Source organism: Eptesicus fuscus, chromosome 4, assembly GCF_027574615.1.
Source record: "Eptesicus fuscus isolate TK198812 chromosome 4, DD_ASM_mEF_20220401, whole genome shotgun sequence".
NCBI classification, from domain to species: Eukaryota; Metazoa; Chordata; class Mammalia; order Chiroptera; family Vespertilionidae; genus Eptesicus; species Eptesicus fuscus.
Window position 1 is genome coordinate 31,308,163 of NC_072476.1, and position 16,911 is coordinate 31,325,073.

General features: G+C 48.3%; 2 protein-coding genes across 2 annotated transcripts in view; both read right to left on the reverse strand.

The window, feature by feature from the left end:
- Positions 1-7,668, reverse strand: part of HIP1 (huntingtin interacting protein 1) — a 141,233-nt gene extending 133,565 nt beyond the window's left edge. The window contains exon 1 of the mRNA XM_008141465.3: positions 7,513-7,668. Within this exon, the coding sequence (XP_008139687.2) occupies positions 7,513-7,632 (120 nt within the window). The 5' untranslated portion in view covers positions 7,633-7,668. The remainder of the gene's footprint in view (positions 1-7,512) is intronic.
- LOC103286030 (C-C motif chemokine 26) overlaps positions 6,344-16,911 on the reverse strand; it is a 41,245-nt gene continuing 30,677 nt past the window's right edge. The window contains exon 4 of the mRNA XM_054714853.1: positions 6,344-6,354. The gene's annotated coding sequence lies outside the window, so the exon portion shown is untranslated. The remainder of the gene's footprint in view (positions 6,355-16,911) is intronic.

Sequence of the window (16,911 nt, forward strand, 5' to 3'; positions counted from 1 at the left end):
TGGATACAGGCCCTTTGATGGTTATGTTTATTGCAAAAATCTTCTGTGAGGAACTTCAAATGTCCAGATAAGTCCATTGGGAAAGACCTAGGGAAAAACAATCTCTGTATCTTTTCTAACTTAGCAGCTCTAGACCACACTTCAGCTTTAAAGGGAGATATGAAAAGGAAAGTAAACTATTTGAGATTGACTCACCAGGTTCAAACCTCAGATCAGCCACTTCCTCAGTGCCATTAAGACAAGTCACTTAAGCTCTCTGGGCCTCAGTGTCCACACTTGAAAACGGACCACGATCACCTACTGCATGGTTGTTCAGTGGTTAAAAAAAGGTTGTGTAACGGTGCTTTATAAACTACAAACAGTGTCAGTTGTTAAATCAGAAGCCATCAGCCACACTAGCTTCCTGGACCCTCCAGACCAGCTCCTTGAGTTGTCCCACAGCCCTAACAGCAGAGGCAACAGCAGCACCCTTGCAGATCCTAGTCTCTCTTCTGATGTCTGAGCCAGGACACCTTCATCCCCATCCCGCTCCCTGAATGGCACTGCCCACAGCTGGGAACAGGGCTCCTCCCTGCCTGCCTGGGCAGGAAAACAGGAAACAGCCCCCACCCTGCCAAGAGGTGGGGCTGACAAGTTCCCTTCTGAGGTGGCATCTATCCAGGCCATCAACCCTCTGGATGCAGGCAAAGCACTGGCCCCCAGCCCGCTGCAACAGGCTGCTCCCTGCCCCGTGCCCAGGTTTCCTCAGCACTTTGTCCCGGGGAGGTGGAATAAGTGCACCAACTGATGGGGAATGCAAACAGGCGCTCATCAGTGCTTCACAGACAAGGGACCCTTGCAGTAGCCAAGTGGCACCAGGGGTCTGCTCTCCTGGGCCCCACAACCACGCCTCATCCCTTCCTGGGGTACAGCAGCATCCTCTCCTGAGCCCCACAACACTAGTACCTGGTTCCCATTCCACACACAGGGGGCATTTGAAAACTTTTCAAGCCAGCAGCTACAGCTCAGAAGAAATGCAAATCCTTATTCCACAGTGCGAAAGCCTGTTGACAGGAGTTTTATAAGCTAAAATATTTGATAGCTGGAAAACCTTCAGAAATCTTTTGCAGCCTCCTGAATTTTGAAATGAGAAATTCAGTAGCAGAACCAGATATTCTCCCGGGGAGGGCTCTCATATTCCTCTGCACTGATCGTAACCTCTCTCATGCCCTGATGCAAACTCCAGCACTTGCACATACCACTGCCATTAGCCACATCCAGGTGCCTGGGTACACTCTCCCTTCCTGGTAATACGTTCTAGTTCAGCGAGGTCCCACCTGAAGCAGAAAGAAGCTCTGAGAAGGCCAAGACCATGTTTGGAGGGATGCTTATCAAGTATTCCAGCCCAGAGTGGCTCAGTGGTTGAGCGTCCACCTATGGACCAGGAGGTCACAGTTGGATTCCTGATCAGGGTACATGCCCAGGTTTCGGACTTGATCCCCAGTGTGGGGCATGCAGAACGCAGCCAATTAATGATTCTCTCTCATCACTGATGTTTCTATCTCTCTCTCCCTCTCCCTTCCTCTCTGAAATCTATAAAAATATATTTAAATAAATAAAAAAGTAAAGTATTTCAAACTTTACAGAAATTCAAATAAACAGCCGTCAGCCCAAATTCTGTTTCTAGACTCTTGCAGGCTTTCTCTTAAATGGGTTCTCCAGCCTAACTCTCAGGAGCTGGGCAGGGGTTTCCAGCCTAACTCTCAGGAGCTGGGCAGGGGTTTCTGGGAGCACAGGCATGGCACACAGGGCAGAAACGTAGTAAGAATTAACCGCTGAAGAAATCAAAGGAGACAGAGGGAGAATCTCCAAAATGTGCAAAGGAAAAGAGCTCTGCAGAGGGGGCCTGCCTTAGTACCCAGCTCCCTGTAGATCCTCCAATGTTTTCAGTTCACACATTTGGCAAACAGGTCACATTGCCTGCCTCATGCAAGGCCCTGAGACCTAGACCCTGCCCCTAAGAGCTAACAGTCTAACAGGGAAGCCAAGATGTGGGCTTGCTTGGATGAATGGGAGACATACAGTAGCTAAGGGCCCCTGCTCACTTGGATACGTGATCTAACAGGAACCGGACGCAGGGGCTGCCTAGTGGAAGGAGGCAGTGTAAGTTAAGGCCTGAGGGGGACTAGGGACCCTGATGGATGAGAGCAAGGTACTTGAAAACAGGAAGTTATAGAAGCAGTGTTGGGCTTTAGCGACAATCCCTCCGGCACCAGGCTCTTTGGGGGAGAGGGCAGGGAGGATGGGATTACAACAATGTAGACAACAAGTAATAAGGGCAGGAACTGTGAGAAGCGAAGGCACAAGAGAAATGTCACGGAACAGAATGTGACTGTGAGGGCAAGAGGGAAGGAAAACTCAGAACTAACTGATGCCAAGGAAACGAGGGGAACCAGACACGGGCATTCAGAGGCATGTGTAGTTTATCTGGAGGGGGGGGGGGAATGTCCAATGGGAAATGGTCACTCAGGGTGGGAAGTCAGGAGGGAGATGTGGGGAGCTGGCGTCATGGAGATGAGAACAGAAACCACCAGATGGTGGTGAGGGCAGAGGAAGTGGGGTGAGGACAGCACCTTGAGGACCCCAAGCATTAATGGGAGGAAGGAGGGAGGAGGAAGGCAGCCAGAGGGGGCCAGGCAATGACACAGGGATGGGAACTGTGTAAGGCCAGGCTCTGGGACTGGTTTTCCTGGGTCTGAGTCCCAGCTTTGTCACTTACTTCAGAACCTTGAGCTAGGTCTCAACCCTCTTAAACCTCCATTTCCTCATCTTTAAAAATAGGGGTTAGAATTCGTAAATTTGTTGCAAGAATTAAAAGGGGACGGCTTGTGTAAGGCCTTTACCAGCTGCACGTAGTAAGTGCGGTAAACGTTGGCTATTATCAGTAGCCTGAGTAGGAGGAAACCAAAGGAGTACAAACCACGGGCACAAAGAAAGTTGTTAGTGTCTTGTCTACGTCCTCAGTACCAACTAGAATCAAAGGCTGATTGTTGATTGTTTGCTGAAGATCTCGAACAAGGTGGCAGAAACACCCCGACCTACACGTGGAGAAGAGGACCTGGCTGTCTAACTTTAAAGCCCTGGCTTCGCTCTTGACTCACTGTGTGACCTTGGATAAGTCATTGCCCTCTCTCAGCCTAAATAGGATAATGGATAGAAATCACCTGACATGTTCCTAGTACCCAGTAGGCCCTCAATAAGTATTTTGTTTCTCTCTCTTCTTCCCTAGAACCCAAATCTCCTGGCTCTTCCAAGCACACGATTCATTAGGATCCTGTACTCTATGGTTGGCTCCACCTGAAGACATTGCTACTCTCTAAGGCAGTGATGGCGAACCTATGACACGCGTGTCAGCACGGACACGCGTAGCCATTTCTGATGACACGCGGCCTCTGAGGCGGCCGCATGCCGAGGATGAAACATTTGCAAAATAATGTTTTTTCCTCAAAGTGACATAACCTACCCGAGTTATGCTCAGTTTTTTGGCGAAGTTGGACACACCAAGCTCAAAAGGTTGCCCGTCGCTGCTCTAAGGGCTCCTCTGTGTTTCCAGAGCCCCCACCTCTCTCCTCTGATCCCAGCATTCACCTGCCAGAGAGCAAAGCTGCTCAAATGCCAGTGTGCACGGGACCACCGGGGCTCTGGTTGAAATGCAGCCTCTGATTCAGCAGGTCCTACACGGGTAAGGACTCCAGTGAGGCTGGGGCTGCAGGTCCTCTGTCCTCCGTGCAGAGGAGCGCCGCAGAGACCGCTCCACCTCCCTGCTGACTCAGGAGCATCCCTGGGGCTGGTCTCTTCATCTTACTCATCTCTGTGTCCCCTCCATGAGTAAGTGCTCTAAATGGATGTTGAAAAAAAACTAAACAACCACGGAGAAAACGGAACAACCACAGAGAAAACTATTTTCTTGCTGAGTAAATACAAGGAGGGTATCTGGCTTTGTCTGTGGGCTGCAGCCCTCCTGGTTCATTCCAAAACCGTCCTCTGGAACTGGCAATGTGAGGACAAGGTGGTCGAAGGGGCCCGAAACCTGGAACCTGGAACTCTGGGTTTGAATTTCGACCCTTTCATTCACCAACCAGTGGCCCTGGGTAAGTCACCAAGCTCTCATCCATAAAGTGAGGGAGATAATAACCTAACCATCATGTAGCCCAACGACAGCTAAAACATGCTTTATAAACTGCAAAAGGCAAGGGATTATTATTACAGGAGCTATTTTGAGGACAGGAGCAGCTTTTCATTTCCCTAGAGCCCGAGGTTGCTTGCGATGGACTGGATGGGGAACACACTCCAGGGGTCTAGTTGGAAATGGGGGCTGTAGCAGGTGGGTCTGGGGTCCTACACTGGCAGGGCCAGTGACCATGAGAGTTGAGGAGGAAAGGCTTCCCGGAAGAGGCTGGCAGAAGTGAGCAAACAAGGATGGTCTGAGGGCACAGACAGGATACGGGCCTGCCTGGAAGGCAGGCAAAGAAATCAGTTCTCTGATGGGCATGGGGCAGGCTCCCGACTCAGAGTGCAGGAGGCAAGGCTGTACCAGGAGGAAATGGTGGAGGGGAAAACATCAAGTAACTACATCTGTCCCTGTAACCCAGAGCTGAGTAACCCACTCAGGCCAGGGCTTACCTACTGGAGCTAACGAGTCATTTTCTACCCTTGACTATAGCCAGCTTGCCACTAACACAAGCCTCAGGCATCTGAGGACACAGGCAAGAACAAGGCACAGTCCTGCCTCAAGAAACTCATAGAAATGGTGACAGTATGAGGCAGCAGGCAGGAGTGGCCAGTTCTGTTCCTATCTCCACCTCAGCCAATTCCCGCCATCTACACTCACCTCCAGATGTTTCCTGATGCCACCCCCCCATTCCTGGAATGCCCCATCCCCATCCCAACCCCTCTACTCAGCAAGTGCTAACTCATGCTGAAAGGGGTTCAGTCTTCATTGAGGGCTCCCCACCTCTTCCCAACCCCACAGCCTGTACTTTATGCACATGCTCTTGGTAATTATCACATTACCTAGTAACACTTCTGTCCCTCTACTGAAGAGTTAATCACAACCTGCACGATTACTTATACTGTGCTTTCTTATGTCTTATCTCCACAGTCAGATTTAGAGTAATAATCACTGAAATAATGCTCTGCAGTTTACAAAATGCCTTCACACATATTATTTAAATTAATCCCCACAATAAAGTATTACCTTTGTTTTACAATAAAGAAATGGGGCTTGCTTAGAAAGGTTAGACAACTTGCCTGAGGCCACACAGCCTATCCAAATGCCCGGCCATAAACTCATACTTCTTCTAGCTCCAATGCCAGTACTCCGCCCAGTAGTCAGAGGCAACACAAGGCAGTGCTTAAAGGCTGGAACCACTTCCAGCTGTGTGACTTTGGGCAGGTTACTTAACCTCTCTGGGCCTCAATTTCCTCCTGGAAAATGTGGCTGATAACCACCTAATAGGTTCTTGTAGAGGTTAAAGAAGGTAATACAATAAAGTAATCAGAACAGTGCCAAATACTAATTAGTTACAATTATCACTATACCTTGGCTGATTCTCATGGTCTCTTAACTCATTAAAGATTTTTTTCTAATTTATTTTTATATCTCATAATACATTTAATAGGTAGTCATTAAACAAAATAAATTTTTGCAGGTTGACTAATGCTAAGTTTCAGGATTGTTCTCTCTCTCTCTCTCTCCAACCCCCTAATAGAAAAACTCCCTTTTACTGCTCCAGACTACCTCCTCACTCCCACACTATCCCCCAACACTAGGACAAATTTAGCCATTTACAGGTGTTCCACAGAATAATCTAGACTCTCTTCGTTGGGCTGTCCCTGGATAGCAAGGAGACATGCCAGTCTTGGATAGAAACTTTCACAAACTTAATTTTCATCACTTTAGATAATGGGTCAAAATTCTATTTCTCTATTGCTTCAGTTTTTACTTATTTGAGACTCTAGAAGGAATGGGTTATCACAAAATAACATCTATTTATTTTCCTTTTCCATCTTAAAAAAAAAAAAAAAAAAAGGACCTCCACGGCTTCCTGGGGCAAGAAGCCTCATGTGACCAGGCAGCTCGTCGAGGCAGACACACCCAAGGCAAATGGGCACAGAAAGCTTCCTTCTTTTCAGCAGTCCGGTCCACAAAGCCAGAGAATGAGCCACAAACCCGGCTGGACCCTGGGAGGCAGAAACGAATGGCTCTCTCTTCCGTTCTGCCCGGGGTAGGATGACCCAGGGAGGGGACACTCCCTACTTTACATCCCCCAGACACACCTTCCGTGGCCAGAGGTGGCTGGAAAGGGTCGAGAGGATGGAGTCCCTGTAAAGCGTTTAGTCTTTGCAAGAGTCCACATACAGAACACTCAGCCGGGTCCTCACCATCTTTTCTGTCTAAACGTTTGGAGGGAAAAGCAGAACAGAGCAGGGGAAGCAGCCTCTGGCGGTGGAGGACCAGCTGGGTCTTCAAAGGTTCGTCTCTGAGAGGAGCGGGAACCCATCTGCCCATCCAACTGTGGCACTGGGGTGAAAAGGAGGGCTGCGCCCTTTGGAACAGAGTTTGCACACACACGAACTGATGAGCACTATAAACACGTCAGCTTGGTTCAGTCGAATCAATACACCAGGCATTAAAACTCTGAGGTAAAAACGGATTGTGGCTTTTTGTTGATGATAGAGGAATGTTTGGCCCCCAGCCCTGGGTAGGCTGGACAAATAGGGCAGTCTGCCTATTAGCTGTCAGGCACATCTTGGGGGGATAGAATCAAAACCCCAAGTCAGGTCTCTGGGCACCGCCGGGTAGCTGGCTCAGCCTACCAGCACCTCCATTCCTGCCCCTGGCCGCCCCCTCCTCCAGCCCCCAGTCATTTCCCGAGCTCGGCCACACTTCGCATTTCCCACATTCCTTCTCTCCGCTCGGACCCCTTCGGCCCAGCCTCCGGGGGCCGACAGCTGCGGGTGGTGTGCGCTGAGCAGGAGGCACGAGGCAGGGAGTTCTAGGGGTGGGGGCAATGTCAATGCAGCTGAGAAGCGATGGAGAGGGAAGGAAAAGGCTCCCGAGACCCTCCACATCTCCAACCCTGCACCCTCTCTTTGCCGCCACATTTGCGTCTCCAAGTGGCTCCTCGAGGCATTCCCCTGCCTTAGGGGCACTCCTTCCACGCCGCCGCTTTTCGGTTCTTCCCCGGGTCGCCGCCCCTGTGACCCCGGCACAGCCCCGCCGGGACCTCCCCTCCGCCGCGCCGCACGGATCCCGCTCACGCCTCGGAGCCGCCCTGCCCCTTTCCCCCAGACTCGCTGGGATGCCCGGTCCCCAACTTTCCCCGGTCGCCTAGACCGGAGATGCCCCCCTCTCCCGGCCCCCGGCCTTCCCCTGGCCTGGAAGACCCCTACTTCCTTCAAAGCCCCCACGGCTCACCGCATCTCTCGGGGTGCCCCAGCCACTCACGCCCCGGGATCCCCCGTCCTCACCTGAGTCCGCTCGAAACTCTCCCGTTCCGCCGCCTCCATCCCCGCTCCGACCCCGCGCCGGCTCAGCACTTTGGGCAGGGGGTTGGGCACCTGCTTCATGGAGCTGGCCATCCGGTCCATGTTGCCTCCCCGAGCCGAGTCTAGGGCCCTCGACCGCCCCGGGATCCCCACGGCGCCGTCCGCCCCGCCCGACCCGCTGGGATCCGGCGCTAACGGGACGGCTCCCGCCTCTCATTGGCTGGGAGCGCTGCTACTCTCCGAGGCCCCGCCCACCAGAGGCTTCCCCGCCCGCCCCGGCCTTTCCAAAGCCCCGGCGCGCCCGGCCCGGCCGAGCCCTGCGGACCGCGAGGCGCACGGTGACCGGCCCGGAGGTCTGTCCATCATTAGGTCCCACTGCCCCCGGCGGGGGCGGGGAGGGGGCGGGGCCTGGGGAAGGCCCTGACCTGCCCCGGCCCGCCTCTCCCCTGCCTTTGCACCGCTCTCCGCGTCCCCCTCCTGCGCCCAAGTCCCTGACCCTTCGTGAACCGCTCTCTCCTTCGGCCCCGGGCGCTGCGAGGTCCCCGCGTGGTGGGCGGAGGTCACCCTGGCCGGGAGTCGGCCTCCCGCAGGACTCCGGGCTCGCCTGGGAATACCCTGTTTACTTCTTTGGGTCCGGGGACCTGCGATCGCGGGATGGACCGACTTGGCGGCTGGAGCCCCAGGAAGCGCTGCCCGCAGGCCCGGCTCCCGCAGGTTGGGTCAGCATCTGCCTGACCTGGTCACCTTGGGTGGCAATTCCCGCTCAGTTTCCTCGGCTTCCTCCCTTATCCTGATGCTGCTCGGAATCCCTGCCGATCCCCTGGGTAGTGATCGCAGCTGCCCCAGGAGCGCTGGGCTGGGTCAGTGGGAACCTCCCGCACCTTCTTTCCAAACCTCTCCTCATCTGCACTTGGCCTGAACGTGTTGTTGGTAGAACCCCTGTGGACACGTTCCTTGGTTCTGGGCCACCCCTCCCACCCTACTCAGACGTCAGCCAAGGTGCCGACCGGCGGAGGGAAATGTGATGCTTAAATGAGATGCTGAAGAAAGAGATCGTAAATTTTGGTTTTGGGGGGAGGAGGGGTTTGAAACTCAAAGTAAAGAAAGGTATTAAGCCCTGGCTGAGCCGCTCAGTTGGCTGAAGCGTCGTCTCTTACACCAAAAGGTGGCTGGCGGGTTCAACTCCCGGCCCTGGGCACATACCTGGGTTCTGGGGTTGGATCCCAGTGGGGCTCCTCGGCTCGTATGGGAGGCAACAGATCAATATTCTCTCTCATACCGATGTTTTCCTCTTCCTAAAAATCAATGGAAACATTATCCTCTGGTGAGGATTAAATTTTAAAAAGAAAGACATTACAATTTTTAACCAAAAAAAAACAAACAAACAAAAATTTTAACTAAGAGCCTTGGATAAAAATTCACATATTCGGTAAAGAAGTGAAAGAGTGGGTGGGCCTTTTGCAGGCAGGCTCTTGCTCAGACCTGTGCTTTGCATTGTGTGGATGGGATCTTGGCGGGAGAGGGAGAGGGAAGGGTGGGAACCCATGGGGAGACTCCAGCAATAGGTGAGAGATAGTCATGAAGGCGTGCACCAGAATGGATAGAAGAAAGTGTAATGTCCTGTAGAGGTTAGTAAATAGGCTTGGACAAAAGGAATTCTGGGAGAGAGGAGGTAGATCATGATGGGAACAGAATTTCTGTAGAGGAAGGATTTAAGGGTGGCTATGTGATGGAGGGGAATTGCCTTGCATAGCAAGCACACTGGTTTTACCTTTTCTTTCTTTCTTTTAAATATATTTTTTATTGATTCCAGAGAGGAAGGGAGAGAGAGAAACATCAATGATGAGAATCACTGATCAGCTGCCTCCTGCACGCCCCCCACTGGGGATGGAGCCTGAAACCCAGGCATATGCCCTTGCCTGGAATCGAACTCTATCCACTGAGCCAAACTGGCTAGGGCTCACCTTTTCTTAAATTGTGTCTACATGGGAGACTTGGGAGTGGCTCCCCTTGGGTTCCTCTGGGAAGAGGTTCACTGTCACCTAGTTTTTGAGGCCTTGTGCCTGGGCATGTGGAGAGGACACGGAGTAGAGGAGCATGGTAGGGGTGCTGGTTGATGAAGAGGAGATTACTTTAATTCTAGGCAGAGCAATGTCAACATAGGCTTGGCCAATGAGCAGATAATGGGTAGAAACAGAGGCACCTGGGGAGAAAGAATTGAAGAAATAGGAGCACTTAAACCAAGAGGGTTGGACCCTAGGAGGTGCTATCAGTAAATTGTGCCCTGTTGGGAGATAAAGACAATAGATGAGGATCATGTATGTGGGTGTTTGGAGGTCATGAGGATGTATCAGTCAGAGCTGCAGGAGGAAAGGAATTGCGCCCGGGAAGGGCTGACTGAGAGCTGAAGAAGGAACTTGTACAAAGGTGTGACGTAGAATAAGGGATCGGCCAAGGAGGGTGAAGCACTAACAGTGAAGAACAGTGGGAAGCCGTTACCAGTCTGTACCTGCAAGGACAAGGCAGGGGAGCTATACTGGAACCAGCTGGGAGCTCTCGTCACAAGAAAGGAGGCACCTGACAAGAGCTGTGGCCTTAGGTAGAACACCAGTCACTGGGAGATCCTACTCTCTATCTCTTCCACCTTTTGATTTCCTAATTGTGCCTCCTGCTGGCCAAACCCAGCTGGCAGCCCAAGGCAAGGGTGATGCCTCCACCCCTTCTTCCAGATATGGAGAAGAGTGGAAACTAGATGGGGAAGGGGCGGGGGGAGTTCCCAGCACAGGAGGCTCAGAGGAATATACCTACAAGGAAAATAGACAAGATTCATAATATTACCTTCGTGTGCCAATTCTTAATCCTGCACCCACCCCATGTCTGGACCAGCTAGAGAGTGATTTATGACCTTTGCCCAAAGTTTATGTCTTCAATAAGCAAGGGCCCTTTAAACAGGGATTAAGGGATCAGTCTACTTCTTATTAAAATAAACCAGAATAGGAATCAGGAATTTGTAGTTTGGAGCACCCTGTGGAAAAGATTCAACCAAGTTACATTCCTCTGTGAAACTCAGAATGAGTTAAAAATAAGGATTTTCCACCTGTCGCAGCAGCAAAACCCTTTGTTAAGGGTTGAGGGAAGCCACCCCCATGATATACAAACTATAGGACTCTACAAATTTCCTTTAGCTCTTACTGTCTCTCCCAGCAATGTGGGGACTACTTGTTTTAAACCTTGCAGGGATGCTGGCTTTTGGACATGCAGTCCTAATATCTGGGAAACCCTTAGGGGAATAAGTGTGACATCTGGCTCTCTGTAACTGGTGAGATCTGTCCCACCCCAGACCAAGTTTGGATCTGATTTAATATCTGGTATGAAGATATATAAGCCCACCACACTATGACTACATGTTCCTTGAGCCAAAGTATACACTGAGTGGCCAGATTATTATGATCTGAACGCATAATAATCTGGCCACTCAATATCTCTCTCTCTCTCTCTCTCTCTCTCTCTCTCTCTCTCTCTATATATATATATATATATATATATATATAGAGAGAGAGAGAGAGAGAGAGAGAGGCCTGGTGCATAAATTCGTGCATGGGTGGTATCCGGCCAGCTTGGCCAGGGGGAGGGGACATGGGCAGTTGGCCCTCCTGCCTGCTGGTCGAACTCCTGGTCGAGGGGACAATTTGCATATTAGCCTTTTATTATATAGGATATACACTGAGTGGCCAGATTAATATGCATCTGGCCACTCAGTGGACATGTTTTAATAGTTTGAATGAAATGTCATTAATATACATAAACTGCATAATTTAAAATATACAATATGATGAGTTTTGACGTATATGTACACCCATAAAACCATCACCACAATCAAGGTAATGAACATATTCATCACCCCCAAAAGTTTCCTCATGCCCTTTTGTGGGCTTTTTGTGTGTGTGTTTTTTTCCTCATGCCCTTTTGTAATTCATTCTTACCTCCTCCCAAACCCCTGTGCCTAGGCAACTACTGATCTACTTTCTGCCACCATACATTAGTTGCATTTTCTAGAATTTTAAATAAGTGGAATCATATAGGATGTGTTCTTTTTTTGTTTGGCTTTTTCCACTAAGAATGGTTATTTTCAAATATATGTACGTTGTCACTTATATCAATAGTTTGTTCCTTTAGTTGCTGAATAGTATTCCAGTATATGGATAGTCCACAATTTATTTATCCACTAACTTGCTGATGGACATTTGGATTCTTTCCAGTTTTTAACTATTACCAAGAAAAGCTTTGTGTGAACATATGCTTTTATTTATCTTGGGTAAATACCTTGTATGGTAGATGTATGATTAACTTTTTAAAATTGCTTTCCAAAATGGTTGTACCATTTTACATTCCCACCATCAGTGTGTGAGAGTTCCAGTTGCTTCACATCCTTGTCAACACTTGGTATGCTCGGGCTTTTTATTTTAATCATTCAAGTGAGTGTTTGGTAGTATCTCATTGGTATTTAAATTTACATTTCCGCAATCACTAATGATGTTACTGTCTTTTCAGATGCTTACTTGACATCTGTATATTTTCTTTGATAAAGTATTTAAAACTTTTGCACATTTTAAAAATTGTTTTCATGTTGAAATAATGATAGACTTATAGAAAACTAGAGGCCCAGTGCACGAAATTCATGCATGCAGAGGTGGGGGTTGTCCCTCAGCCTGGCCTGTGCCCTCGGGGGATGTCTGACTGCCAGTTTAGGCCCGATCCCTGGGGCCTAAACTGGCAGTCGGACATCCCCCTTGCAATCCGGGATGCTGTATGCACCCGTGACCATACTTTTCATACAAGTGAAAGGCATCTTGCTGTTGTATGGGCATTTTTTTGCCTTGATTATAAAAAGTAGTACATAACATGATCCTTCTGAGGCAGTAGTACCATTTTCCCCATCTTATGGGTGGAAAAACTGAAGCAGAGAGAAGTTAAGTAATTGGCTTTGTCACACAGGTATAAGTGTCAGAATCAGGGCTGACCACAAAATGTGCAAGCCAGAGTCCATGCACGTTATTGCTGCATCATCCTGTTTTTTCAGTGTTAGAGTAGCCTTGCCTGGTTTTAATTTTTAAATCTAAGAGACTGTTCCCAATATATAGGGTAGGGTCCCTAGGCCTGGCCAGCGATCAGGGCCCATCTGTGGGACAACCGGTGGGTGGGGCAATCGGGGGGAGGGGGGGACCCGCTAGCACCCGCCTTGGCTAGCGTCCTGGCATGGCCCGCTGGCCAGCCCCACCCCTGGATCACTGCTTACGTCAGTCACCTCCCTAGTGGTCAGTGCGCATCATAGCGACCAGTCATTCCGCTGGTCATTCCACTGTTCAGTCAATTTGCATATTAGGGTTTTATTATATAGGATTGCAAGATACTACAGAGTTTCCACATACCCTTCACCTACCTTCTTATACAACCTAATGTTAACATCTGACACAACCATAGTACAATTATTAAAACTAGGAAATTAACATTGGTACAATACTATTAACTAAAGACTTTATTTATTTTTATTGATTTCAGAGAGTGGAAGGGAGAGGGAGAGAGATAGAAACATCAATGATAAAAGAGAATCATTGATTGGCTGCTTCCTGCACACCTCCTCCTGGGGATTGATCCCACAACCTGGGCAGGTGCCCTGACCTGGAATTGAACATGACCTCCTGGTTCATGGGTCAATGCTGAACCTCTAAGCCACACTGGCCAGGGTAAATACTTTATTTGGATTTCACCATCTACTAATGTCCTTGTCTGCTCCAGGATCCAACCTAAAACTGCACACTGTCTTTAGTGGCCATGTTTTCTTAGTCTCCTCCAATCTGTGACAGTTCCTCAGTCTTTCCTTGTGGTTTTGAAAGTGACACTTTTGAATAGTACTGACCAGATATATTATAGGCTGTTCCTCAATTTTGTAGGCTGTTCCTGGTATTTTCTCATGATTAGATTGATGTTATACATTTCTGATAAAGATAGCACAGAGGTGATGTCCCCTTCTTCACACATTTATTGGGGGTGTATACTGTCCATATGTCTTATTACTGTTGATAAGCTCAATCACTTGGTGAAGGCGGTGTCTATTATTTTTCTCCACTGTAAAGTTACCATTTTTTTAAATTAATAAAAATTTGTGGGAGATAGTTTGAGGCTGTGCAAATATCCTGTTTCTCTTTAATGTTTCTGGCCCATCTTTTAATTGGGTTGTTTGTCTTCTTATTAAACTCATAAGTGAGTTGAGCAAGGCTGCAGGAATCAGAGTCACTACACAAAACTCAATTGTATTTCTATACACCAGCAATTAACAATCAGAAATTGAATGTAAAACGGATACCATGTATAATAGTATCAAAATTATAGAGTACTTAGGAACAAATTTGACATAAGACATGAAAGACATGTACACTGAAACAACAGAGCATTGCTGAAAGAAAGGAAGACAATGCAGGGATGCACCATGTTTGTGGATCCGAGATTCAATTTTTTTAAAGAAGTTTGGAGACATACATCAGGCTTTCTAGTTCTATTTATTTATTTATTTATTTATTTTCTTTTAAATCCTCACCTAAGGACATGCCGAGAGAGAGAGAGAGAGAGAGAGAGAGAGAGAGAGAGAGAGAACATCAGTTGCCTTCCACATGCTCTCAGACTGGGGACCAAACCCACAACCCAGGCATGTGCCCTGATTGGGAACCGAACCTGCAATCCTTTAGTGCACAGGACGATGCTCAACAAACAGCCACTCCAGCTGGGCTGAGACTCAATTTTGTTAAGATGTCAATTCTTCCCTAACCGATGTGGCTCAGTGGATAGAGCGTCGGCCTGCGGACTCAAGGGTCCCGGGTTCGATTCCGGTCAAGGGCATGTACCTTCGTTGCAGGCACATCCCCAGTGGGGGGCATGCAGGAGGCAGCTGATCGATGTTTCTCTCTCATCAATGTTTCTAACTCTCTCTCCCTTTCCCTTCCTCTCTGTAAAAAATCAATAAAAATATATTGTAAAAAAAAAGATGTCAATTCTTCCCAAATTGACCTATAGATTTGATATATTCTGATAAAATTTACAGCAAGTTATTTTGTAAAAACTGTTAAGATGATTCTAAGATTTGAAGAGAAAGGGGAAGGACCTAGAATATTCAAAACAACTTTGAAAAAGAACACATTTCATGTACTTACATTACATGATCAAAACTTACTATAAGGCTACAGTAACCAAAACAGTGTGGTATTGGTGAAAAGGTAGATGTGTTGATCAATAGAACAGATTAGAGAATCCAGAAATAGGACCACACATATATGGTCAATTGATTTTCCACAAAGGTGCAAGGCAGTTCAATGGAAGGAATATAATCTTTTCAATAAATGGTTCTAGAATAATTGGATAACCAAATGCCAAAAACAAACAAAATAAAACGCCAGGCCTACACACCCCACACTGAAGATTGAGCCCACAACCGGGGCATGTGCTCTGACCAGGAATCAAACCGTGACCTTCTGGTTCATAAGTTGATGCTCAACCACTGAGCCACACAGCCTAGGCACTTTTATGTATCTTTTAATCCTATATAATAAAAGGCCAGCGACCATAAACGTAACAACAGGAACGACCACTCGACCAGTCGCTATGAGGTGGGGGGCTGGTGAGGGGAATCGGGTGGCTGGCTGGGGCAGCAAGGTGGGACCAGGGACTGGCAAGCAGGCAGGAGATGGGCCTGATCACAGGCTAGGCCTAAGGGACCCTACCTGCGCACGATTTCATGTGCTGGGCCTCTAGTTTAAAAAATAAAATTAAGAAATGTAAACAAAATAGTTGATAAAAATATACCCCAAGTAGTGCTTTTTACGTTGATTAAGACAGACTCTCAGCTTATGACTAGCGGGTGCACAGGTGGAGATCCAAACGGAAAGCTTCCCTTTGGTTGCAGAGGGTGACTTATACTTGATTACCGAAAGTCTTTGCCAGATCTCGAAAAGTTCATGCCAGTACTCAAAACATTTACTGTATGTATAGGGGTGTCAGGGTAGATTGGGGAGAAGGATAGTGACCAGTAAGGGGCAGCAGAGACCTGGCAGAAGTGGTCAGGGGTACCCCATAGCTGACCAGGGCAGGTAAGCTGGAATGGGGCACCTCTCCTGGCTGAATCAGGAGCTAAGGCAGAACGTGAAACTGGAGCCAGGGGCTGTGTCAAGTCAGAAGCCAAGGAGATAGGAACAAAGCCAACATGGCAATCCAAGCCAAAGTCAGACAGGCAGCCTGCAAGCCAAGGATGGGCAGACAGCACTGAATTGACCCTGGCAATGGACGAGGGTCAAGTGTCTGCAGGGAAAGCTGATCTCACCCTGCGCTCACTAAATAATGCCATTGCTCAAGATGAGGAATACTTTGAGGGAAAGATAGCAAGTTCATTTGTGGACACATCAAGGTTCAAATACCCGCAGAGATAGCCATCAGGTTATTGGAACATCTGAAGGACTGTCAGAACTGTTGGAGTAAGGTGAGTGTCACTCTCATAGAGATGGTCAGGGAAGCGCTGGGCCTGGAGGAGAGAAGAGAGGGGGGTCCAGACAGAAACTTGGAGCAAGCCACACACTGGGAGACAATATTTGCAAAACATTTATCCAACAAAGGACATGTGTCTAGAATATACCAAGTATACATTGTTAAAGTTTACCTAGTTTTAAATTATTCACACAGGTCAGGATGAATAAGGAACAAGAGGACAGTGTAGGGGACCTCCAATGACAGGGTTCTGGCTCTGAGCTTCAGCTCTATCATGTTTAGTTATCATGTAGGAAAGTGACAAGCACCAACAAGAAATGGTTGAGGAAAAGAAGTAAAAGGAGACTAAAAAAAAGGAAGACTGAGAATTAGAAGGGAGGCCAGCAGATTAAAATGTCATCAGAGCCCAGGCAGGAGAGCATTGCAAGAAAAAAGGAGTTGATAAAAGAGGTCAGGGAAGGATGACTGAGGGGGGGAGACCTAGAAAGTGGAAATTCGTGCCTCTGAGAGAGCAGTTTAAGTAAATGTATGGATGCCACAAAGTTGAAGGGTCTCCAAGGTTTGATAATCCACTAGGAGGACACAGCACTAACTGAAAGCTGTTATACTCATGTTTACAGTTTACTATAGAGAAAGGATACATATTAAAATCTTCCCTGGGGAAGAATCCAACGGGGTTCTAGACTTGGGGTTTCTAATGAAGTCCTGGACAGCTATGGCCTCTGCAAATAATGATGTGTAACAACATGCTTGGAGTGTCACCAACCAAGCCTTGTGTGCAGCATTTTATTGGGGCTCTATCACATAGACATGGCGGTCACCTGTGTGGCTGACCTTTAGTTTCTAGCACCT